This window comes from Xiphias gladius, chromosome 4 (genome assembly GCF_016859285.1).
Source record: "Xiphias gladius isolate SHS-SW01 ecotype Sanya breed wild chromosome 4, ASM1685928v1, whole genome shotgun sequence".
In the NCBI taxonomy this organism is placed as follows: Eukaryota; Metazoa; Chordata; class Actinopteri; order Istiophoriformes; family Xiphiidae; genus Xiphias; species Xiphias gladius.
In genome coordinates this window covers 10,365,816-10,393,145 of record NC_053403.1, presented here as the reverse complement: position 1 = coordinate 10,393,145, position 27,330 = coordinate 10,365,816, and the positions used below count along the sequence as shown (strand labels likewise).

Here is a 27,330-nt window from a genome sequence, read left to right as displayed (position 1 = left end):
ACATCCATTTGCATTGGTATAGACAGAAACATTAGTGCTCCCTCTCCGTGCACTTACAAGTTGGTGCCTGGACGTGCAATTCTGCGAGTAAAGAGCAATTGTTTTTGTGTTAGTGTGTGTTTTTAGTGAGAGAGAGACGACAGACAGACATACGTGTAGCAGTAGGTGGTACTTGAGGATCCTCTGCACTGGCTTGAGCAGGTAGGAGCCCAGGGGCAAGGAGTGCCTCAGAGATTCCTGGCGCTCGCGGAAAAACTTGGCCAACGCCTTGTTCCTCATGCACTCTGTTAGCACAGCCACCGACCTGTGGAGACAAAACACAGCGAATAAGATGTCAGGGATGTCTAGTAAACCGTAATTTGACACCGATGAAAAATTACACTTTTAATGTATGTCCCGACAGATAACACTGTCGGGACACAAAAAAAAAAAAAAAAAAAAAAAAAAAAAAATCAGTATAGAGGGAATATCAAACTGTAAGAAATGACATAACAGGGATAATACAGACACAGCTGTCAGTTTCAGGTACACCTAGCGAGAACTCATGCAGTCTAATACAACAGTCCTGCAGTAATAAACTGGCACCCGAGTGTATGTTCCTACATAAAAATATTTGAAAGGGACAGAAAGAGGTTTTAGTATCGCGTGTGAACATTTTGAAGATCTCCATCCAGCCTCGGCAACCTGGTTAAAGTCATTCAAATATTATTCATTCGATTATTTGTATTCTATCTATATGGCAAATGTATGCAAAATAATACATAAAATTATATTTTAAGTCACAGTGTGCAGACTTTTCCTGTGCACATATACATTTTCAAATGCATGCAAAATCAATCAGTGTTTCACTGTTACATCAGACAAAACCCTTCACACATGTAAAAAATACACTTATGTTACAGTTTTCAATTAGTTTGCTTGGAATTACCAATTTGGACAAAAGAATTTTTTTAAAACATACCATTACAATATGACTCCACTCAAAGTCAATAAATAAACAACATTGATCACCAGAGTTATTGATCACCAAGCCCGGTTTTAATCTAAGAATGATGTAAATGATGTAAATCTCAAATTGCATGATATATGCTTCATGCTTTTTATCATTTTCTTAGGCAGCATCAATTAATTTCTGGTGGTTATTCTACTAAAACAGCATCACATCAAAGACTTGTAAGAACCAAGTTTACACGTCAGTGGAGCTAGTTTTGACCTACTGGGGGAAGAAAGAGCCTTTTACACCGACAAATGGATGCTGTGTGAGAGTGTATCCATACACATGCAGAGTGGAAAAAGACAGGAAGACAGTTGTGAGTTGCCCAAAACTTGTCTCTTTCTTCTGTGTGTGTGTGTGTGTGTGTGTGTGTGTGTGTGTGTGTGTGTGTGTGTGTGTGTGTGTGTGTGTGTGTGTGTGTGTGTGTGCGCGTGTGTGCGTGTGCGTGCGTGTGCATGCATGTGCATGTCTACATGTCTAAATTCCAGTGCAGCTCCACACAGGCCTCACATTGTTCTGGAGGAAACCCGACCTTAGAGCTCAGTATGACCATGATACATCTGCAGCCTCTATGTGTGTGTGTTTGTGTGTTGGTGTGTAAGTGTCTGCCGTGTGTGTGTGTCTCTGTCGTGTGTGACCTTGGTTGGGGTCACCAGCTGTGGTGTGGATGTGGGAGAAGGTCTATCTCAAACAGCTGACAATACCCCCTTTACACACACACACACACACACACACACACACACACACACACACACACACAAATCAGCAATCAGTTAGTCATCATTAGCTTGTAAATTGTTTTTTTCCCCCCAAATGCCTTTCTTATCAAACACTATGGAAGAAAAATGATAGCAAGAGGAGAAGGTGTGTTTGGTAGGTACAGTACATGTTGGCTTGAGGAAAAGCCTCACGTTTCAGCCCATTTAATCACACACAATAGACACACACACACAAAAAACTCGATGTTGTTCCTTCCAAGCTATCCACACAGGTGTCCTGCGGGACCACACTCACACAAAGCAGAATAAAACATTAACAGTGTTAGGTATGATAAGGTGACATCTATAATACCCCATCTGTCAGTATGTAAGCTGTAACTCTGTCAATAGGCCGAGAATAAAAGAATGGGAAAAAAAAAAGAAGGAGAACGAGGGAGGGAGGTAGAGAGACCCTGAGGCACAACAGCCACTAGACACTTTGACTCCTGCTGAGGTGGCTTCTATAGAGCCTGTCATTCTGTCGGGGAGGGGAAAAAAGGTAATGCATTGACTGACATGCACAAAGGAGCTACGTGAGACGCTGGGAAGACGCTATGCGGAGGTGAGATCGGGGTAATGGCAACGACGAGAAAATGGGTTTTGTACAGTAGACTGTTGCACTGAAGTCAGTCTCAGACATAAAACACACACACTTTGCTCTCTTACCGTGGATAGTTCGTGCAGTACTGGGTATAAATGTGGAATTCTTCACTCTGTAAAAACACAACCAGGACAAATTAGTTCATGTATTTATGTAGCAGGAAACAGGTCTAACTAGAGTCAAGACAATAAAAAATACAAGCTGGGGTAATGTCACGTAATTATTTGTTGGCATTTGTGTGTGTTACTGGGTACACGCAGGTGTTTAGTGAGGGGAAAAACAGCCTAAATTTATATTACCCATCTTTGAAATCGTGACAAGGCAAAGAGTTTACAGCCATGCTAGCGGCTCCGTGAGGCTGTATTTAGGCACAGGATACTCTATGAACTCAATGCTAACATCAGCATGCTAAAAGGCTGACAATGCTAACATGCTCATGAGGTTTACCATGTTCAACATCTTAGTTTATTGTGTTAGCATGCTCTTGTTTACTAAAAAGCACTAAACACAAAGTACAGCTGAGGCTAATGGGTTTTGTCATTATCTCTGCAGGTATTTGGTCATAAAACACAGTAATGGAAAAAAAACAAAACAAAACAAAACAAAAAAGGGTCCGCAAGAGGAAAAGCTAAGGGATCACCAGTGTTATTACATTTCATCCTGAAGGGAACATGAGTGTTTTTACAAAACCTCAAGACAATCCATCCGATAGTTGTTGAGATATTTGGACCAAATTTGTGGACAGACAACCAACCGACCAACATACATAGGCGTCCCTCGAGCCATGTTGTTGGCATCACTAAAAAGCATGAGCTCCTCTTTCTGACCTGACACACACATTTTTCATGAACTATGACCTAACTGAATTGAACTGAAATGGAAAAAACCTTAAGGATGCATCTCTGACAGTATTTTGTTTTGACTTTTAGTGGGTTTTGCTCTGCATATTTATACTATCACTAATTGAAAAGGCCCAAACTAGTGTGTTTAGCTCTGACTACAAATCACGTGCTTTATATTTTTGCTGAGAATTTTGAAATGCATGCTACAAAGCGTTAGACAGTCGGATGTACTTTTCCTCCCCTTTCAGCCAGCCATTGGTTCCTATTCAATTGAGTATGGTGTACAGAATTTAGCTGACTCTCGACAGCCGCAGTGAACATCAGGTCTACATTATTTTTTTGTCAGTTACACTATAGTTTCCTTGCAATGCAATTTAAATGCAGATTGATCAAATTTAATTTAATCTAGCCTTGATGTTCATAGAGACGGACTATATGACCACAGCAGGTGCTTGTTCATCACTGGTTATACCCTATCTGCAGTGGTTTGGTGCAGTTTTGATGACTGGCCGGTTATTCCATGTCTACTGCTCTGCAAACTCTGAGCCCACAGACAAGGCATCCTCTCTCCTCCGTTCACCACTACTAATTGAGAGTCAACTTTGTAGCTTATGATTAGCCTGCGTCCTGGGCTCTAAGTCTCTGTTGATCCCAACAGCCCTGAGCGCTTGGATTAAATATCCCCTCATTCTTCATCGCCGCCCCTTTAATTGAGACTTTTCCCACCTTGCATGCCTCTCTGAACATCAAAGACATCAGACACAGCATGACTTATCAAAGCTGGAATGAAGCTCTTTTTCTCTGCTCTCAGAAATTCTTTTTGCACTCCATTGCTATATCATCCACCCTCTGTCTTGATATCTATTTCTGCAACACATTTTTCATGTCTTCTCGTCATCCATCTTTTATGGAAAGTCTTCTAATTCATTCCTCCTCTTTCTTGAAGACTTTCCTCTTCATCTCTCCACCACATCTCGATCTCTTGGAGGCCTCAAGATGAACCAAGTGCTGTTGCATAACGCTAAAGTCCAATTGAACTCTATTTGTGTCCATAAACACTTGGGGGGGTTGCAGGATGCGGACAGCCATCAGGAAGCGACATTATAAACACACAGGGCAGATGACAGAAGTCTGTCCTGGTTCACATTGTACACACACACACACACGCACGTACAGAGCAATGTGGAAGTTCATGAACGCTTGCCAACATGTGATTCATAGCAAAGTTACAGTATGTATAGACTGGATGTGTGTGAATGTTATGTTTCTTGCTGTAGGTAAATAGAGAGTACATTCCTATTCAAGCTGCAGGAAACAATTCAACCTATCTACACAAACACAAACAGTGCATCCCACTAAAATATACTGAACATAAGAACACACGCAGACACGAACGCACACACACAAACAAGCTCTCCCGATTGGTTTGCCTGAGGTGCTGCGTGGGAACCGTCCTAAATTGAAGAGCAGAGCTCTCCTCCTCGTCTCCAGCAGTCTGCCACCACAGACCAGGCCTAAACACAACCAGATGTGCCACCATCGATTTCTGATGACACACACCAACACACGCTCCTAATACACGCTCTTAATATCCCTCTGCACTACGAACACGAAACCACAAAATACATATCTGCTTCTGTGGAAGACAAATTTGTGCAGAGCATGCATGCGTGCACACACATTGACATGAAAAAAAAACAAAAAAAAAAAACACACGCCTGCACACATTCTTTGAACCTAACCAGGACACCCTGAAATAACAAATCTATAATATCCTTCCCTTTTATAAATATATACAAGCTATACTAAATCATATAATCAGAGTTTTAAACTGTGTGCTGGCTCCTATACATGATGAAAATCAATAATATCCTTCTTTATAGCATCAACATACAAATTATATGGAAAGATTTCTCCTGTTTTTGAGCTGTGGCCACAAATTGCTACACGGTCAAACAAAAAACAAAAAAAGGTCGAGGTGGATCAGCGCCGACTCATCATTTTAATGACAAAGTAATAAAGCAACAGGACTTGTTGTTTTACTCGAGACCAGATTGTTCGCAGTGAGTCATCAGGTAAGCACTGAAGCCTAATAGATCACAAGTGGCAAAAAGTAGAAAAAGATCTTGATGCAATTGTGCTCGCTCTCTGCTTCAGTCAGCATGTAGCAACCCATAAAACCTTGTAAAGGCTTACTCAACACATAGCACAGCGAGGGTTTACTTGGAGGGGGAGGAACACGAGGATGGATAGCCAATTATCTGAGAGAGAGGCAGAGATTTACAACTTGGTCTGTCTCTTCTTCAAACACTGCGCTGGGTGGTGACTCTTGGTTGCTCAGACCAGAAAAGAATTAGCTATGTTTGTTTGTGTGTGTGTGTGTGTGTGTGTGTGTGTGTGTGTGTGTGTGTGTGTGTGTGTGTGTGTGTGTGTGTGTGTGTGTGTGTGTGTGTGTGTGTGTTTTTGTATTTCACAGCAGGCTTTGTGGTTTTCTGGGTCTTAGCAACAATGACTAACCTTCAGCAATACAAAGAACTCTGGTTACTATTCCGGTTGCAACCTCTTTACCAAAAGTCATCATGTTAAACACACACAAAACACACACACAAAGCTCTAATTGCAATGTCCTACACCTGCAAAGAGGAAAAACCAAACCAATGGTAATCTGTGTTTGTCCTTGCTGTCGATTGGTTCCTCTTTAGATTAATCCTTCCTCTGAAAGCCGCGTTTCTTTTTTATCTGGAGCATCAGATAAAAAAAAAAAATCTTCCTAGGTTTTTCCGCCACAGGCTGGAAATCAGTATTGTGTGAACCGGCAAGGAGTCGAATGTAACGGACATTAATTTATATGTAAATGTCCTGCACTGCAGCTTTAGTGAAAATTATTTCCAGGTTGTCGTCTGTCTGCAGACAGAGCACTTGTACGACTATTAAAAAAAACAAAAAACTCACTGACAAATCTACAAAAGAATAAAAATTAAACACACATACACTCCCATACATGAAATGGACACACAGAAAAATCTGGAGCCAATGTTGTTAATCTCAATAATCGGAACTACTTTGAATACCGATATGAATACATCACTATTTAAATTTTTAATTGAAATTTTTTGTCATATATCATTTTCTTCACATTTTCAACAACCGATGCTGTCAAGCCCTGCACAGGTGTGTGTGTCTCGGGCAGGACCTGGAGCAGCAAGTCAAGAGCTTGTTACGACTCTTCCACTAAAATAGGAATAGTTTTACTGGACACCTGCAGAATGACTACCAGTCTCATGAGATTCTGCAGATTAGCGCCCGTAACGAGTGTCCTTGGAGATTTTTTTTTGCGCTAACTGTAACAATCAGTTAGTCACAAGATGTCAGCACCCCGGTTTGTTTATGGATCTCAGATAACCATGCAGAGTGGTGCTGTGGGCCACTATAAAACTGGTTTGTCACAACAGCAGCTGCTGCATTTAGGGAGTCTGCGACACTGACTGCGAGTTGTCTTTTTTTATTTATACATGGTCAGACAGTTGTTCTGTGTGGTATCGGGTGTGATGGCAGTGGGGTAGGGGAGGGAATGTAAAGTGTTTGGGAGGAAGTGCTGGAATGCAGTTCATTATCATGGGACATAATCATGCAATCATTTTATGGGGCATGGGCGGGTGAGGAGAAGGGGTAGAAGACACAGACAGAGGGGCCAGTGATACTCAGAGTAGAGTTGCTGAGTCCAGCTTTTCCTGATGAGTACTGCTATTATCCCCCTCCAGTAAAAAAGGTGATTACATATTTGGACGGTCCTTAAAATTCCTCTGGAGCTGTCCTTCCTCCCTGCCCTCCTCTTGCACTTATTACAGACATTCCAACCACCATAATAATGCTACTAGCCTCAATGACCTTAACTGAATTTAAGCAGAGTTTGCATCTGACTTTTGGGAACTTGTCTCTTATTTTAGCACATTGCTTGTATCTTATTTTATGTCCCCTGTACATCATCTGTACACGCATGTGTGTGTGTGTGTGTGTGTGTGTGTGTGTGTGTGTGTGTGTGTGTGTGTGTGTGTGTGTGTGTGTGTGTGTGTGTGTGTATCTGAACCAGCTGTTTAGACAGGTTTCAACAAGGAAGGGAAGGGGTTTGCATGAGGGCAGAGAGAGAGAGAGACAGTGGTAGAAGATGTACTCAGAACCTTTAAAAAAATACTGCATTACAAGTCCTGCATTCAAAATCCTACTTGAGTACAGAAGCATTTTTAGCGAATTGTACTTAAAGTTTCAAAAGTAGAAGTACTCATACTGCAGTGAAATTTCCCGTCACAGATATATTATAATATATAAGAGATTTTTAATAGTAATGCATCAATGTGTAAGCAGCGTTTTAACATTATAGTTGGTCGAGGTGAGGCTAGTTTAAACACAAGATAGATCTGAGGGGTAGTGAGATGTTTAATGTGGAAGAAGAAAAAAAGGATATATGAATTCATGTTGTTTTTTTTAAAATATTCTCTGATCTTGTTTTTTTCGTAAAATATTGGACAATTGTCCCTTGTGAGGCTTAAAACAGTTACTGAAAAGAAACCACGTGAGAAGTTTGGAAGGGAAATGTCCTTTTGGTGGACCTGCTAGCAACTCGTAGACGTCTGAAAAATGACAAGGAGCCCCAACGAGACACTGCTTTTTTTGGTAAAGGGACCTTTAACAAATGCTTGTATTCTATAATTTCATCAGATTTTGTTTTATGTGGGTGGTGTGTTTTTTACCTTGGATACGAAGCACTCTGCGATGGCCACGGGGTCGGCGTTACACTTCTCAAGCTCATGAAGAAGGTCCCTGGATCAAACACATCACATCGGAGAAAATCAGCATTTGATGTGAAAATGCGCACCCACGAATATCTTTCGCACACAGTAAATGTACTCTGTTTCTCTTCCTCCCTAGAGACAGGAATATAAAGTACTCTCCCACCATTCATTGTTCACTACAGCAGCAGTGAATTTCAGGGAGCGAGAGTCACGTTGGTTACAGAAATTAGGTCTTAGTGGACTCCGCTCTGAACATGAGAAACTTCCATGAATTCAAAAGGGGTGCTCCTGTGTGTGTGTGTGTGTGTGTGTGTGTGTGTGTGTGGAAGTACACCCTGTGGGGGGGGGGGAGTATACTCTTGAAGTTATTGTTTCATGGCTGAAGGATGAGGTCATTGTGAACGCTTTAAACTGCTTTTATGCTTCCCTTTTACTGGCCAGTTTGTCGGCCCGCGGCAGCTGAGAAATGAATAGGTGGGAGAAAGAGTGTGCGTGTTCGTGTCTCCAGACCACCATGGCTGATGCTCAACTAGCCATCCTGTCTGGATACAGCGCGCGCGCGCACACACGCGCACGTTAGAGTGGTGCCGAAGGAGACAAATATGCAGACGGGGACTGATTGCACACACTCACAAACACACAACTGACTGCCGCAACAACGCCCTTCCAAGAAATTAACAGGTGCCTCAGCACAGATTCACTATTGGCAGGACATTGTTTGCTGAGCCTGGGAGAGACGAGAGAGTGTCGGTGTATTTATATGTAGTCATAAGCTGTTTTCAGACCCACTGGGGTGAAGTCCCTCTCCTCTTAAAGGAAACGTGAGCTAAAGGAGAAAACTTCAGAGGTATTTCATCTTTAATTTATAACAGAATGCTGTGGGAAAAGGATTTGGTTTTCAAGGTTAAAGACTGTGAACGGGACCCACTATGTAACGACAACAGCCGTCACAAGCTGTTATAGTTCAATGTAATTCATAGAACCCACTTTAAACCGGAGAGACTGCAGAGGATGAACAGCAGCATGCAGGTGTAAAACTGAGAAAAGGGACCCTCATACATACGTATGTTTTGGAATAGAATAAAACTACACCATTACTGTATTGTATTGTGTATTAAAGACACAACCAAGAATATCACAGGGGTAGATATTCCTTGCTTATCCTCCTAGGGGACACATCGGTATTGCCTCAGGATATAAAAAGGTCTGAGGCACGATTTATTAGAATATGCTCAATTGCTACAAAAACTGTGTTGCTATAATGTGTAAGAAACATATGGTTCAAAGAAATAGCCTCTGATAATAATATAATATAATAATATGATAAAAAATAATGTTTAATTTGAAAATAAATCGACCCCTTTCTGAGAAATACTGAAATGACTCGAGGCAATATTTGGCAAATACATCATGTTCAGTAGCATAAGATCGCCATTGGTGTGACAGCAGACAGCAGCCTGGCTGGGTGTCAACTGCAATGAAATATTCCAGATTAGAAACTGTGCAATGTCAGTCGGTCTCCGTCTTATTCGTTTTTTTTTATTGTTCTGGGATTTTACTAGGTCAAATCAATATCATTGGCTTAAACCTCAAGTAAGTCGGGTCTCCCAGGCCAAGTCTGAGGACCTCATTGTTGTGACTTAGGTCCGACTCGAGCCCAAGTCTGTCACCAGTGGACTGTTCTGTGTCAGTGTTGTACCTGTTAAAGTGGTAGATGTCCTGGATGTTGCCGAATAGAGAACCTTTATCCTCGGAGCTCAAGGCCAGTCGAGATTGGTTATTGATACACTCAAAGTAGTCCTGCACAGAGAAAGAGAGAAAGCAGTCAGGCTAGAGCTATATGGCTGGCATTTTGACTGGCACCAGCGCGTGCGCGCACACACACACACACACACACACACACACACACACACACACACACACACTTCATTCTTACAGCCTACTCACACTGTGACTCCTACACACTTTACCTCGGTCACTCAAGCTCATGACTGCCTTGGGCACTTGACTCTACTTTGCACCACTTTGAGCAGATAGCTTGAGAGTAAGACTCATATTGCAGGTGTCCACACACAGTTAAGCTTAAGTAACATGTCTTTTGTTTAAGAGTTACATTAATAAAGCATTAGAAGGATGATTTTGGCTGTTTTTTGTTTTTTTTAAATATATTTTTTTTGATCAAACTTCGATCAGGCTCTGGTAAAAAAAAAAAAAAAAAAAAGGTCGACAGAGGAGAAGCTATTGACAGGTTGACACAGACAGCATGTAGTTGTACACTCTACGGCACAATCCACAATCACCACCAATAACTACACCTGTAAACCAAATGAGTTTCCAATCTGTAAATAAAACACAGAACTGTAAATATCATTCTTGGATGTGCTCCAGTCGCAGCCAAACAATGACGTTAACTAAGTTATTGTGTCACTTTAAGATTAGATTAGATTCTTCGTCGTTACATTTAGTACACTCTGAACTAAAGTCATGAAGCTTGATCATGCAGCTATAAAATCCAGGTCCGTCCCTTGCACTTCATTTCGATCACTTCAGCCCTACTGAAGGGGGAAAAGATCATCTTTATCATCATCATCATTTTTATTTAACATTTTGTACTTTTACTGTGCACACAAAATGTTAATTACATATACAATTTGTGGCACATTATTGCAACGTTGTCCTGTGCATTCTGCCTGAGATGGAACGCAGAGGGCATGCGTGAAAAATGTTATTTTACTCATTTGTGAAGGCCTCCACGCCAACTCTCTGTTGTTTGGTTAAAACATCCTTGGTATATTATTATTTTAGGTCTTATTTGATTTCAAGTGGTATAAAAAAAGAAACCAAAATAAAACAAACAAACAAAAAAACTAAAATCGGTGATGTAAATGTCTAAGCTTGCCCATTTACAGTATGTGAATGCACTGCTTGATCCCTGTTTCACGGTTTGGTGTCAACATCCTGACTAGTGGGATAAACGCAGGTCGCCAGGTTTCAGTCCCACCACAGTCAGACTGATGCTGAGAATCAAAGGTTTAACATGGGTCCTTGTTGAAAATCAGGTATAAGCCTGCTCAGCCAGATTGAACTCCCAGTCTCTTATCACTGCCTCCATCAATGCCGTTAGTGGGGAGTGCTGCTACGACTCCGTGTGATTAAAACGCCAGCCTCGGCTCTCAGTCTGCCCTGCAGACAGAAAGTGAGAGGTGGGGAGAGAAACGCCGACCAGTAGCAGAGGCACTGAATGTTTTAATTGTATGTTTCTCTTTTGCAAGCATGCTTCTTCTCCCTGTGCAGGCAGAATGCTGATTATACTTGTTAAACTACAGTACTATTAAATCTACCGCTCCAGACTGGAAGTATTTTTGTAGAATTTCATTCCTTCCAGGGACCTTTCATTTGTCATTATTATCGTGTCGTTGTAATGTATTCATTGAATCCATACAAATCTGAACCTGAATCAGAAAACATGCAGGGTTTTGGTATATTCTCTGTCCGTCTGTGTGTCTCTGCTCCTCCCCATAAGCGTCTCTTGCTCATCTGTCTCACTGACAGACGGGTTAGGCACGGATAACATCTGTTTCTGCAGGCAGCTAAGAGTTGCCAAACCTGAGTCCAACCCAAAAAAGGTTACACATAAAGAACACTTGAAACACCAATGCACACACGCACGCAAATGATCTCAACCCATTAATGCAGAAAGAGACAAAATTATCCCAGCTAAAACAAGGGCCGGAGAGTTCATTCAAACATGAAGAAGTGAATATAAGCCATGTTGGATTAAGGTTTAAAGGTTTTAAAGGTTATACAAGACCTTGAGGCCAAGATTTTGGTTTTGAGGATTTGAGTTAGAGAATAAAACTGGAAATCCTGCTCACGGGCAGGTTGGTGGTTATGTAAGGGGTCACGTCAGGAGGTCATGTTTAGATTTTGTTGACTATCGGAGGTAATGTGTAAGGTGATGCTTTATTAGCCACGGGTCACAGATCTGACCTGACCCGACCCATTCACTCATCACAGTCAGCCAAAGCCTGACTGAACAATGGGCAGTGCTCAGGTCCACAGACACACACACACACGCACGCACACGCACGCACGCACGCACACACACACACACACACACACACACACACACACACACACACACACACACACACACACACACACACACACACACACACACACACACCTTAAGGTACACTCCCTACTAAGCATCAGACATAACATGTACAAACTTGATACTTTCTCGTGTTAACTATTAACCTCCTCAAGTACACACTCCTTTCCTACACACCAAGCACATCCCTCACTCACAGTAGGAAGTAATTCCTCCAGACAATGCCAAGTGCAAACATTGAAATCTCATTACTTTGAACATTTCTCCAGGCCAAATTATCCTCCCAGTTTATTTCCAAATTCCTGGTCAACTTCAAATGGCCTGGCGGTGCGCGTTCCAGGTCTCAGAGAGGAAAAAGGGAGGAAAAAAGGAGGGGGGGGAAAAAAAGATCAGAGCGTTGTCTTTGAGGTTCTTTGTGGATGAAGGATCAGCCTCATTACACACACACACACACACACTGATCGAGCTGAGGAGGACTGATCACGCAGAACTAAGACACAAGGTTCACGCACAAATGTTCGGTGGCTTGGAGAGATAAACGCACTGCATCTTAAAAAAAGAAAAAAGAAAAAAAACAAACAAACATGCAAATAGCCCAAAAAAAAAAAAAAAGCAAATGAGGAACACATCTTTGCAAACATGACAACACATGCTCATTTAGAAAAAAAGCACTGGGAAATGAGAAAACACAACCAAATACAGAAGCGCTGCAACAGAAATGACTTACAAACAGATACGTCCAGGCAAACTAAATGTGACATGCTTGTTCATCACTTTTTAGTGTCTCCTGGAAACCTGCTGTTTTGTAACTAGTTTCTGTAATTGGCTCTCTCTTCTGTTCTGTTTTTGCAGCACTTTTCTGTATTTGGTTGGAATTTTCACCTCTTTTTTTTTTTTTTTTTTTAATGTTTATGTGCTGTCACAGTGGTGAAGATGTTTTCTTCATTTGCTTGTCTTTTGTTTTCTTAGGTTGCAGTGCTCTCAGGGCCACTATAGAAATGCATTCGTTACTTGGACCCACTGACAAAATATCGATACCTTCCCTTGTACTGTAAATGATCTAAATCAACACATACATACAGTTCAAACAGAAGCTCGCAGAGTAGGAGTGTGCGTGGACCACAACGCCGTTGCTGACAGATGAAACACAGGTGAGCCCCGGGGAGTCTGGGTAAATATTTGTGTTAAGGCCGTCACACCCTCTTCCCTTGCAGGAAGCAGCATGGGCAAAGGGATTATTGAAACAAGGGCTGCGGGACCAGCCCACATAGGACAGTGCTGATAATAGATGGGGTCGACGCTGCTCTTGTTGCTGTCCAGCGGCTGCAGTTTTCTCTTCCCCTATAAGTGAACTGCCATGTTAAAAGCTCTATTCATACAGATACAATCAGTGCAATCCATCCTCTGTGCACTCACTGGAACTGTCATTAGAAGGGTGAAGAAAGGCTAAATGCACGTGGCTTTTCCAAAGTGCTGGCTGAAGAATTAGCAACCCCGCCATCCAAATGTGGTCGTCCAGGGCTGGGTGGTCTGATTCACTAATGGCAACAGGTTATTAAGTACAGCTCCTAAGCTCTGTTCAGTGTTTTCTTAACCTACTTTGGACATTGTTATCTTAGAGCTAAATCCCTCTTCCTACCTTCCTTTCTCTCTCCCTTTTCCTCACCCCCCCAAAGGAGGGAGGAGAGGAAGGAGGAGCAGGAGAGAGAGAGGTTGGGACATCGATCAGGGGTGACAGGCCAAAACCGCAAAACCCAAACCTCACTCCCTCTACTTATCCTGTCTCTTGGGAATATGAATTTCCTGCGTTCTTTTGACAACAGCCATTCCCCTTATGAACCTCTTAACCCCAAATAATAGACACATACACATACAAATACACACACACACACACAGGCCCATGAACCAACATAGTGGGAGTGGGGAAAGAAACACTGTCATCGACACATGAAAAATACAACATCTTCCACACAAACATTTAGTCATTTCACACCACAAACAATTCAAACTTAGCTGCAGGACACAAATGCAAAACACATCACATGAGTTGCACATTTCAGCACAGACAATATACATTTTAAGTTTCACAGCGAACCAAAAAGAGCTGAATAGAGAAACAAAGGAGGGAGAGAGAAAGGAGAGCAACCTTTGGTACAAACCACTGCACCCAATCCCTAACAAAGCCACTGAAGTACTGACTACAGGCAATGTGTATCCTTGCAGTTCAAAGCCAACCTCACAAAAAGAGTGTATTTGTCAGAGTGTGTGTGCATACAGTATGTGTGTGTGCTTAAAAAAGTTTTGAATGTGTGCCTGTGCCTGCAGCACAAAGGCACTGGTGTCGTGTAACTCGGCCGAACCCCGCCTGCAAACGCAGGTGACCTTATTGTATTGAGGGTTCCCAGCAGGCAAGGAGCTGTGTGTGTCACGTGTGTGAGGAAAACCACAAAGACCTAATGGACGTGTGTTATCAGGTAAAATTAATTAATTTGCCTGAGAAAGATGGGACCTCCGAAAGGTTTTACACCATTTGATCCAGTTTTAAAATTTCTGCCTCTATTTATTTAATTCAAACAGTGGTTCCCAACCCGGGGGTCAAAAAGATAAGTCTTAGCTGTGGAGAGATGATTAACAGGAAAAGAAAAACATTTCTGCTACACAATATTAAGTGTATTTTTTCAGACTTTTCTACTCTAATTTTTCCATAACATTTACACATTTACTCATTTGGCAGGCGCTTTTTATCTAAAGCGACTTACAAATGAGGCAAATTCAGGTTCAGTGGCAAGATTTTTTCTCATTAAACATTAAATACATTTCCCATACCTGAGAAGTCACATTTGAAGCTGATATAATCTGCAAAACCACAAATCTGTTCAAGGTCTCCCCTCAACATCTGATGTTCTGCCAAATCTGCTAATATACCTTGATGTCGCTCCCATATGTAGGATCCTTCTGCTTCTAAGTTATTAAACAGGTTGTGTTTAATCACTAAGTTATGTTATTATGTTTTTTTTTCCCTTACCTCTACAATGCTTCGCAGGTCCTGGACATATGTTCTCTCTGTGTCCAGTATCTCCTGCACCACTCGGTCCACATATGTCCTGGGTCCATGACCCGTCCGCTCACCTCCTTCTGGACTCAGCTCAGCCTCTGAATGTTCTGTTGGAGTCTGTTCACTGCTCTGTCGACCTTGCCCCCTCCCCGTGTCCATCCCTCTGTCATTTCTGTCGTCTTCCTCCCCACATCCCAGGTGCCGGGCCGGGACCAGTTCCAACCGAATCGCCCCAGAGTCCTGGTCTGAGGTTACTGGGTTACAGTGAGGGGCAGGGACAAGGGTGGAGCGGCTGCCCAGCGAGCAGTGACTGTCCCGGGAGGAGGCGGATGACGAGGTGGAGCTGTAGCTGATTGGCCTTTCGGCGCTGTCGGGAGATGAGTCCATGCTGAGGGCGGAGCAGTAGCGCAAGGAGGCGAGGCGGAAGGCCGGGTTGCGGAGGCAGCGGGCCGGGATGTCAACGGAGCTCAGGACAGAGCCAGAGTCCGGGACTTCAGGAAGTGGCGGCAATGCATCAGGCAGGTAGTTATAATCATCTAGAGAGAAAACGAGAGAAAGACGGAGATTATTATTAATCAGATTTGGTCCAAACATGTTGGTAATGTTTGAATTAGATTTCTGTTTCTTTCAGTTTTAAGTTCTAGGTCCTGTTGGATTTCTACGGGTCTTTCAGAATGACAACAGCTCTGTGAAAAAAAACAAAAACAAACACATGCTGCCTCATTCAGTTCAGTGAGACCAGCGCAATGACCCAATGGGGGTGTTGTTGCGGGTGGCTTCACCTCAAATACACAGTCCAGCAAAAAAGGTTAATCATAGCTCAACACTGAACCATACTGGCCAATCAAACAGGCACAAATTGAGAATGGCATCTAGCTAGTACCTTTGTGCTAATTTATTTTTTACCTTGAAAGCATTCAGATACTGGAGAAAATGCTCGTTTACCACCAATTAAAACTTTCAAAATTTGTACAATCCAGAATAAAACGCTATGTGGTGTCTTGGTGTTTAATAAACCTTTGAAATGGACATCCTGGTTTGTACTTCCTCTATCTGCACTAACCTGTAGCAACACGCCCACCCCAATGGAGCTCTTTGCGTTGTGAAGCCAAACAACTATTGCTGGTCTGAGTGCAGCCAAGACAAAGGCTCCTCCTATTCACTTTTTAAATATCTGGTTGTCATATCAACCATTATGCCTCGGTATAATTACGGCAAACAAATAAGACCACGGTCTAGACAATCAGCATCTCTAATACATACCAACAGACTTGATGTCCTGGTGTTTCTAAATAAAAGGCTTTTGCTGGCTGTAACAATGATGTTGCTATTTGTTTAAGGCCTCTCACCATCAACCTTTGCAAGAAACGATCAAAGTTTTAGCTTTGTTTGGACTAGAAAGACATCCACTTCCCATAATTACATTCCTATTTTTATCTATCTTTGCACCATAATGCATCGTCATGAAATCTGGTACAAAATGTAAAATACAGTACAGCTGTTGGTGTCTGACAAGTCAAAACAGGTCAGTTTTATTTACACATCCTAAAATATCAAGCTTGTCTCTGAGAACTTCACAATCCTGACAACATGTGACATCTTCTGTCCTTAAAGCCTCGATTCAGACAAGTAAAACAAGCTTTACCAGAAAATAAAATGGGTGATACCACAGAAAGAGCAAACAGCAACCGTAAAATTCAAATTAATTGACACATTCAACAGGCACTGGCCCTGTATTTTCCATTTTCAAGCTAAGTGCTAAAAAAGGGTCACTGTATGTAACTTTAACACTTACAACTTTCATATTCTTACAGTCTAACTGCTTAGCACCGCAGTTCTAGACATGCCTGCTGACCACAGTCTGACTGACCACCCGCCAAATGAGGACCACTGGCTCTCACAAATTTGTCGTCAGTTCCACCCAAACGGTTCATAGACAAGAAGCTGGCAATAACCACCAAACTGTGTAAGAAATCATGCACACAAACACAAGAAACAGAAATGTTTCATTTCTGATTTATTAGAGAGAGTAAATTGTGTGAGCGTTTTTCCAGCAAGAGAGAGAGAGAGAGAGAGATTAATGACAATATTAATGGTGTAAAACTGAGAACACACTACTCTGAGGAAATGAATGAAAGCCCTATTTCACTGGAAGACACACAAGTTTGTGTGTTTGTGTGTGTGCAACTGCAGGAGTCTATTTGGCGACAAGCCGGTGCCAAACTGGCTCACAACCTTGTGTCTGTGGAGAGATCCGTTAAGATATGATTACAGACTCCCAAGGCCCCAAAGTCAGGCTAGCTGAAGTGAAACCACACATGCAGCGTATCGGACGGAGGCTTTCCAAGTTTCCCTCAACATTTTCCAAGGTCTTGCTTCATATAAAGGCCAGCTTTAACGGGAAGAACAGGGAGCAAATAAACACAGCCAACAGGCAGGGGAAGGACAGGGTGAAAGAGCCTCATACCAGCTCAGGGAGAGTTTGACACAAGATTTTATAATGAAAGCTCACTATGCCAGTGACCGGGCTGCTCCGGTGTTGTGGCAACACTGAGCCCCGGTGCCCTACAGGACAATGTCGCTCTCTCGCTGCCAGCAGCACCGGATAAGCCTAAACCCGTCTCGCTTCAAAGCATCAGAGATCACAGACTCACGTTCAAAAACATGAAACGTGAAACTGAGAACATGCTCAAAGAATCCCGGTACATACCCACTCTCTCACCTTTCAAATAGGTACCTTGAAGTCTTTTTGCTATGGCGACACCTCTTTTGAGAGTACTTTCGCAGCAGGCATGCTTGTTAGACTGGTCTGTGATGAGAAGGTCACAGGTGCAATTCTGGAGCCCACTACGGCATTGATATCAATAAACTGCATGTTCCTCTTGTGAGGACAGATTTAAAATAGATGACATAATAGTGTCCAATCATTTTTTGCATTTAATTGCCTCCATGAATGTTCAGCAGACATCCAGCAACATAAGATTTAATCTGGAGTCGTGTTTCTAGCCACTTGATGAATGTTAAATGAGGAGCAGAGCAGGGGGGAAACAGCTAGCCTGGTCCTGTAAAAAATACATGATGTACTACAAATGCGCTCTTAGTTTCACTAATTAAAAGCTTGTGTGTTTTATCCATACACAAACAGAAATGAAAAAAACTACACCTTCCGGTTTTACGGGGAGTAACATGCTGTGAATACTTCTTAGCAAAGAGATACAATGTGTTAATGAGATTTAGAGGTGCTGGTAGGTGCATTTTGGACAGTGCCAGGCTAGCTCTTTCCCCTTGCATCTTTACGCTAACCTAATCACCCACCTCCATAGTTGATAAACAGACATGCGAGTAGTCTGGATATCGAACTATTCCCTAAAATCCAATATGTACTCTCCTTGTAGCTCAGTTTTGGTCTCCATCAACTAGTGAGGGAAATATCTTTTTAGCTGTTAAATGCTCCGGTTTCTTAGCTAGCTAGTCGCTAACTTTGTCTGATGTTTGTCGCTGGGAAGACAGACAAAGTTAGAGACTAGCTAGCTCAGTTTATCAGAGCTTTTTAGCTGAAAACAGCCGCCTGCTGCATCTGGACACAAAGTTAATGTGAGAGGCTAAGAACATCCGTAAGGCTGAAAGAAACTGCAAACTTTAGTGATAATTCCTTGTGGTGTGTGTCACTACGGGGGACAGTTTCCACATTACAAATAGTCATTTGATCAAATTTTAATATAAAGAATATTTATTAATGCAGTCCAAAAATCACGTATAGCAGTTTGATAGATACAGGCCCTCAAGTCTGTGCCTCTTCATTGAACCGTTACAAACATGTTTGTCAGCGGAATATAAAATTAAATAAATTCCTGGTTGTACTGTCCCTCGGATAGAAGCTCAAGTGTTTTGAAATCCACCTCTGAAAAACAACAGTAAAAGGGAGAGTCTAATGTGCTGAATCACAGGTTTCGCTAGGTTTTAATTTTGCTCCGCTCTTGTGCCAAGAAAAAGAAGGAAGGAATTGTGGAAGTGTCCAAAAACTGATGTGACATGAAACTGTATTTTCCTCAGACAAGCTTGGAACTGATTCACTGTGCGTGTGTCCCCATCCACATGCTTGCACTCCCCAGTCTGACCCACTTTTTAACAATTATAAAAAGAAAGGAGAAAGAATCTGGTGGCTGAAAACAACACCAACACACGAACACACACACACACACACACACACACACACACACACACACACACACACACACACACACACACACACACACACACACACACACACACACACACACACAAAAACCAACAGCCTTGGCTCTTCGATAAGCAGCAAACTGCTTTTAAGTTACCATACACAATGCACAAAGGGTTATATTATATTACACACCATGACATTAATGGGTAACTGACCATTTTCTTTGCCCTTTGACTAATCTATGATATATCCTTCCTTATCACAGTAGTTGATGTATGTAAATCTATGGTCTGTGTATGTTTCACACAAAATGCATTAGGTTTATCACTCCAAAGATAACACTACCCGAACTAATAACTTAATGGTCCTCACATCAGCTATTGCAGATACAGGCAGGCAGAGTGTGTGCACGTGCAACCTGCGCACACACACAAATACACACACACACACACACACACACACACACACACACACACACACACACAAGGAGAGCAAATACAGAGAAACCATGTGTTTCCGTTTGCAGTGAAACCCAAACATCACAGAGAGATTGCTCCATCTTGTGTTTGCCCAGCCCCTCCTTCCCACCTTCTAGATTCATGTTTGGGGCACACTGTGGTTGTTTCCTGGGTGAATTGGCTCTTGTATAACACTCACACACACACACACACACACACAGACAACCTGCACCCCGTCCTCACCGCGCACACACACAGTGCGAAGATGGCTGGTCTTTAGTTACCTCCTGTCCAGATTATGCTCAACCTTATCCTTGTAAATGATCTCTAATTATGGCCCTAAGCATGCAGGTTAGGACTGTTTCTCCTGTCTGTGTGTGTGTGTCTGTGTGTGTGTGTGCATGCGCACGCACGCAAGGATTAGAATAGTGTGTGAGTGCTGTTTCTCCTGCCAGACAAGAGAGAAAGGGTATATCATCGAGTGCCTACATAACCTGTCTTCAATCTCTGGCTTTCATTTAACTTGAAAATGAAAGCCCCTTAGAGCTGGGGCTGCTTTACTATTCAGCCAAGTTTAATATTTTGAACATCAGGTCCGTCTGGAAGGCAGACAGCGAGAACCAGGGGGAACCAGACTGAGAACTGATCAGACAAACACAGAGGGAACAAAACACTGAGTCACATGTGTTGTTTTACTCTTCAGGAGAGTGTAGCGATTATCACGTGTAAACAACTATTCTGCTTCATTTTTAGATCATTAAAATTGAATGAAAAAAATGATTGAAAATATATATTAAAGAATCTGGGTATAAATTGGACTTTAAAGATACCATCTAAAGTACAAACATGTAAATAGTCAAATACTTTGAAGGACTCTGGACTTTAGCAGCTCATCTGGATTTTATCTACATTCTTCTCTTCATTTTCGATTACAGGATACATTTTTAGAGCTGAAGGCAACCACATTTACGGTAAACTGCAGTGATCTCCTAGCACCAGGAAAGAAAACAACTTTGGATGCACGGGAACACAAAAACTGAGTGAAAATAGTTAAAACTGAGTATGAAAAAAACACACAAAGTTGTCATGGTATTGTAAATGTTCAAATTTCCATCTGATATAATCGAAAGCTCAACATAGCTACTAAATGGTCCTTCTGGTTTTGTTGTCAGTCAGAAGTGAGCTTAACTGATAAAAATTGAGTAAAAAAAAATATTACTTTTCGCAAACTGTACCTCTCTTCGCTTACTTTCTCAGTAGTAAAAGTCACTTGAACTCCCCTGTTAACGACTAAAAGTAGTTTTCCCCTCATTAACACGAAATCAGACCATTTAATCTATAAAAGGAAATCTGTGGTGAGTGCTGTGGTCACTAGACAGCCAACACGATACACACAGACGCCTTAAATACCACACCATAAGGTTATAAAATCCTTTCAGTCAAAAGGGTTAACAATTCAGCTACAATAAAAATTCTTCAGTCATCAAATTTTGCTGTGCATGAGGCCAAAGCTGCTACGACTGATAACATCCCTTGACACTACTAGTCCGGCTGGGTTTATTGACTCATGCTACACTTAACTTCTCTAGTTCAGTCACGCACTTTATGGTCACCTGAAGTGCTCTTTATCCTGGAGTGGTCAGCAAACAGCTGTGAGCACCCTCGTCTCTTCGTGGCCCCGATGATCCTCACAAGTAACTCAAACAGCCCTGTGAGTGCTTTGTAATTGGCATGTGAACATCCTATGTAGACATTTAAACCACGAACAACTTCAAAATATTTCAAAGTATTATGTCATATGCCGACGTTGGACACAGAGCCGCTGCAAAAATTCCCTGTTTATTTTGAGCTACATGGCATCCCTAAACATTGGGTTTAAAAACACACTGACGATGTGTTGCATGCTGGTTCCAGCAACAGACCGTACATTGCGACTTCCAGGGAGTATCCCTCAGTAATAAAACGCAGTGCCACGAATATCACAGGAGGAGATTTTGTACTGAAAAAGACTAACTTTGGAAAATACCCCCCCCCGCTTGGTTTTGCTAACTCTAAAGGCTCACTTTAGATTTAGCTGAACTTTGGAAGGCATTTTTGCACAGAGCAAGGACTGTGTCGTGCAAGAGAGGGAAACAGTTGAGTGCCAGTGTGGAGACCTATGAATGATTACAGTGACCATTAAAAGAGACAGATTAGGTAGATTAGGCTACGGCAGACGTGCACGTGGTTCAATTCGTGCTACGTTAGGTATCCGTTTTTACAGTCCCTACAGACTATTGTGGACATGGGTAAATGACAAAATTTATAATCATGCAAGCAGACGGAAAGTATACATTGGCTTTAACTCTTTCAACCTATGGCAGTGAGCATTACATTTAAATAGACTTCCTTTAAGCTTTCAATGAAACCACAGAGAACAAAATGTGATTCCAAAAACAAAAACTGCTGCAACAGCATTTATTACAACAAAATATCTGACCAAAAGGCACTGCCCTACCATCAATGGAATTGTTCGCGGACACAAAGCAAATTTGCATATTGCCTCCGCGTAGACTTGAATACGGTTGTTCACTGTGGAACTTTCCTGGTGTGACCGGCCATTAAGAAAGGAGCTAAAAGGTAGAGAAAGAGACATCAACATCATCCCTTACAACATGAGGAGAGACCAGGACAAGGGGCCTTGTCAGTAAGCTGGCAGACTGTCGCCTTTCCTCCATCTTTGCTTTTTGCTTTCTACTTTCCATCTCCTTCCCCTCTGGTCCGCTCCCACTCTTTCATGCTTCCACTTGCTCACTCGCTCCTTTTTTTATTAATGTCCGCTACATCAAATTCACATGACATTCCTGCCGCTGTCTTGATTCCTGCCATTTTGTTCCTCCTTTCCTGCCATTCTTTTCTTCCCTCTTCCTATTACACACTCAAACTCGGAATATGTTCGGCAGGTCATAAAGTAACTCCACCAAGTGCTCTGTGTCCATATGAGCCCCACAGGACATTCCTAAGGGCTCAGACCATACCTCTCTAAGCATATACTTTCCTACGTAAAAATACACATAGACCGGCCTGTGTCTATGGCTACAGACCACCAAGGCTCATATTTGCATTTGAGTTCATAACACTCCCTATTCACACTCAAATTACTGAGAATTATCTGAAAGCAAGGTTGTGCTGGTACAGTTGAACAAGAGGATGTCACAACGGTTGTTCAGTATCATTATTTTTCCCAATCATATACATAATGATTAGCAGAGTTCAAAATCTTTTAAATTGCCTTAATTCTTACTTCAAAACAAGCTTTTCTGGGTATATTTCAGTTAATTTCTAAAAGTAGAATCGGGGTGCTTCCAGAAAAAGCCAGCTCCTTAGACTTAAACCGAAAGTTGAATTAAGATGGAAGCTCCAGTAAGAAATTAGCTATTTTAAGACAAAAAGAAAGCAAAGCTAGAAAAATGTGTCCACCTGAAGAGGCAGAATAAAAGGTTGTGCCAGCAGATTAATTGTTAAAATATTCTTATCCTAACTATGTGTAAAGCAAATATGATAAGATATAAATCTCAGATAGAAAGAGCAGACCTGTGGCTCTTGGAGTGGAAGAATTGGCATCTTGGCATCAGGTGAAATGCAGCACACTTTGTGACAAATTTGTACTTTTAAAAGCTCAATTAGGTAGAAAAAAAAAAAAAACTTGCCATGATATACCTGTGAACAACATACTGTAAGACATTTAATGCTGATTGTTTTGAAAGCAATCACACTGCTGTAAAATCCATCTTTACATTCTGGCTACTGACCAGCTAGTCTGAGACACAAACTGATAACATCTTAAGCACAGCTACTTAGAATAGTTAGAGTAAAATTTCTGTAATATTTATCTGGCAATGACCACAAGTATGGGTAAAAGACTAAAGGATTTCGTCCCAGACAGGGGTGAGTTAGCCGGCCAGATGCAGACCACACACTCTGTACAGCGTGGATCCTTTAATCCACCTTGTTTGTCCGTGTGTGTTCTTGTTTATGCAGCAACGGACCGAGCAAAAGGGCAAGCGAATTCAACGCAATACAACTTATTGCTGAGACTTTGCAGTCTTATGAAACCCTTGAAAAATGTAGCTTAATCCAGGGGATGTTTTGATGACAAAAATCCGAACAGACACGTTTTATGCAAGCATAAAGATCGAAGTGGAAGCGTTTCATCAAGTTAGAGCCCTGTTGTTTTTGTCTTCACTGTGGCAGCATCTTGGTTACACTTTAAAAAGACAATGTGATGGGAAACATGGTGAGAAGAGGACGTGTGTGACTGCGAGAGAGTGAGAAATGAGGAGGAGAGGACCCAAAGGAATGAAAGTAGGAAGACAAGATGAGAAGAAAGGCCAAAGGTCAAACACCACCCACTCCCTTGCTTTTTCTCTTTTCCAATTCCCACTTGCTCTGTCTCATTTTGAATCTCGCCTTTTGTAGTACTTTAACCCTTAAAAGTTCTCTCTCCCTTAAACCAATCTACCACTTTCCCTCAGCACCGAAACCATCTGCAGCCTGTGCAGAGACTTGGCAGCTCAATGCAGCACCTAAAGGTTCCCGCTTGTCCGTTTAGTTAGGGCCTCACGTCTTCCGCCGTGTCCACTTAAGGTCAGTCTCTGTTTCTGATAGAGACGCAGGCCTGATCTCAACTGACGCTAAGGACCTTAAAGTGTCACTCAGGATTTCACACTGCAGCCGAACGGCTGCAGAGGAGCAGAGGCAGAAAAAGAGACGGAGACGGAGAGGATGGGATTGAAAACAGAGGGCAGGGTTTCCATTGAGCAACTTATACTGGACCGAAAAAGAACTGCACTGCATGTGTTTTGGAGGACGGGTGGAGGAAGACAAGATGAGGTGTTTTTAAAAAAAAAAAAAAAAAAAAAAAAATCGTTCCTCTTTTATTGTGTTGGTGCAGAAAAAGCTGCACACGCGCCAACAATCTCAAGACAGTATTTCAAACATCTCAACACATGTCATGACTGGTAAAGAGAGAGGTTAAAACACGATGTGTGACTTAATGGACTCCTGTGGCTTTCATAACCTCACAAAACATGGTCTGAGTAACCACACACACGGCTGGGAGGTTAATTAGCAACAAATGGCTTTTCTGCGCGATAAAGTAAAAGCCTTTCGATTATTATAACATACACCACGCGCGGGCAGCTTCACACATTTTATTTGGAGATTAACACCCTCCTATCTCCGGGTTGTGTTTACGTGTTGTGAGGAAACGTCTCTAGTAGAGATTCTCTTGTTTGTTATTGACACTGTTGACATCAGCGAGGGATGAGCAGCGTAATTGCCCCTGTGGGGAAAAAGAACAAAACAAAAACGTCCACCCTCAAACTTAAACCCCTTACTTTCGGACACACACACACATGCACTGTCTCACACACACACACACACACACACCCTTGGGACACCCAGGCGACCCTGGCTGCACACACCCTTGCCCTCCCTCTGAGTGTGGCATACTAGCCTCATTCTCTGACCTGATTGAATTTCAGCCTAGTGAAAGAGCACAACACCAGACTCTTTCACCCCGGTGTGCACAGTTGACCACCCTACAGCTCCTGTACACCACACACACACACACACACACACACACACACACACACACACACACACACACACACACACACACACTTTGTTGGCCACTGAAGCATGAGACTGAGATAGGAAAACTATCGATTTGTTTACATTACTCAAAAAAAATTACCTGCCCCCACCCTTCACCCACACAGCCTCTGTTGGGATGCAGTTTTCTCGCACGTGAGTGCTCAGGATGGGGGCAGATGTCCTCCCAAGTGGACTGGCCGGCCTCGCAGGGTGGGGAGGAGGACGACGGTGGGGTCCATTGTCTCCAGCACCTCTAAACCAAAGAGTTTGTGCTAAAGAGTAATTATTCCCTCCTCCTCCTCTCCTGTTCTCTAGCCCCATTTGTGGCCACCCCCCAGCTGCTGCCCTCAAGGCTCTAATTTGGGTCACAGGCTGCAGAATGGCATCTCAACACTCAGTAAAACCTACACCCAGCATGAGGAAACGGACACATGCTTTAAGAGATATGAAGAGTTAGGAAGGCAGAGCAGAGCTCAAAGCTTTTTCCACTTAATTTATTTTTTGGGGGGGATGATGTACATAAAATTTTGATCTCAAACAAAGAGAAGACGTGCCTTGTACCAGATTTGGCTACTTGTGAGTTTCCATCTGCAATCCCTGGGCGAACACATACACAGAAATGCACCTTAAGTTTATGTTTTCCTGCAGCACCCGCATTATCGCCACCCTAAATTATATCTGTAACTGCCAACAATCGAAAATTTATAACCACCAGGATCGTGAAAGAACAGCAGGAAGAAGTATACACCATCATCTCAGCATCATTAGGAGTTTAATCCTCAACGTTTGCGAAAAAAAAGCAAACATGCTCCATTCGACACCGGGGGTGAGAAAACAACCGCAAGTCGCTGTTCATACAACGGCCCTGCCGAGAGACGGACGCTGCGAAGACCCTTCATACAGTGCTGTCAGCTGAGGAAAAAAAAACATCACACACCCCCCACAAGAGCGCCACCAAGACAAAAACAGCCAAACCATCAGAGCCTAGGAAGTGGACCTCACATTTACAAGTTGCTGTCTGATGTTTGAGCAGTTGCCACTTGGAAAAGGAAAATTTTGTGATGGCACGCATTTTCAAACTTTTACTGATCATTCAAACACATCTCCAGTGCAGGGTTAATTTCACCAAGTAGACATCTAAAAATCAGGATTTCTCCCTAATACGGCTTAAGCCCCTTTGAGGAGGTGTGTAGACATGCAACACCTTTGACAGCAATATCCAATCCCGCCACAGCACAGAATCACTACAACTCTTGTTTGAAAACTTGCTTGAGTGTCTACATTTTAGACATGCAGCGAATCATCATTGTATATATCTGAGAAAAAAAAAAAAAAAAAGTAAGTTAAACAGCTCCTGCTTACCTGTAGGCATTGTGGCTGGCTTGGCTCTCCTTTAACAGAAACTAGAGTAAATGGGGGGGAGTTTTAAAAGCGCAGGTTTGGATGAAAACAGGACTCCCCGAGCATCTCACATATCCAGAGTATTCCAAATAGTATTCCAAGCGAAAACCTGAAAATTCCCTTACATTTCCCAAATTCTCTCAGTCATTGTGAATCCTTTCTCCTGGGAGCAGACATGCAGTCTGCTCCTCCAAAATATAAACAGGACCATACACTCTTACACTCTGTTTTCTCCTGTGCACACACACACACACACACACACACATACATAGAAACACACTCCTCTAGCTGATGTGTCCCTTCGTTTCTTTCTCTCACTTCAGTTTGCTGAGGATTGCCTCTGTCTGCTTCTCTTTCTGAATGCTTCTCTGCCTCCCTCCCTCTGTCCAGTGGCAACACATCAACTGTGTGCATGTGTGTGCCTTAAAGTGTTCATGTGTATGTGTGTGTGTGTGTGTGTGTGTCAGAGTGAATGGCCTCTGCTCTCTCCTGCTCCCTCC

General features: G+C 42.4%; 1 protein-coding gene across 1 annotated transcript; it reads right to left on the bottom strand.

Annotated features, from left to right (window-relative positions):
- Nucleotides 1-31: 31 nt before the first annotated feature.
- On the bottom strand, nt 32-26,976 carry LOC120789313 (pleckstrin homology domain-containing family G member 1-like). The gene is made up of 7 exons (XM_040125970.1): nt 26,792-26,976; nt 15,125-15,690; nt 9,685-9,785; nt 7,944-8,013; nt 2,419-2,465; nt 154-304; nt 32-67 (listed from the first exon to the last, which is right to left on the bottom strand). Exons 1-7 carry the CDS (start codon nt 26,799-26,801, stop codon nt 32-34), a joined length of 981 nt encoding a protein of 326 aa, XP_039981904.1. The 5' UTR covers nt 26,802-26,976.
- Between the last annotated feature and the right edge of the window lie 354 nt (nt 26,977-27,330).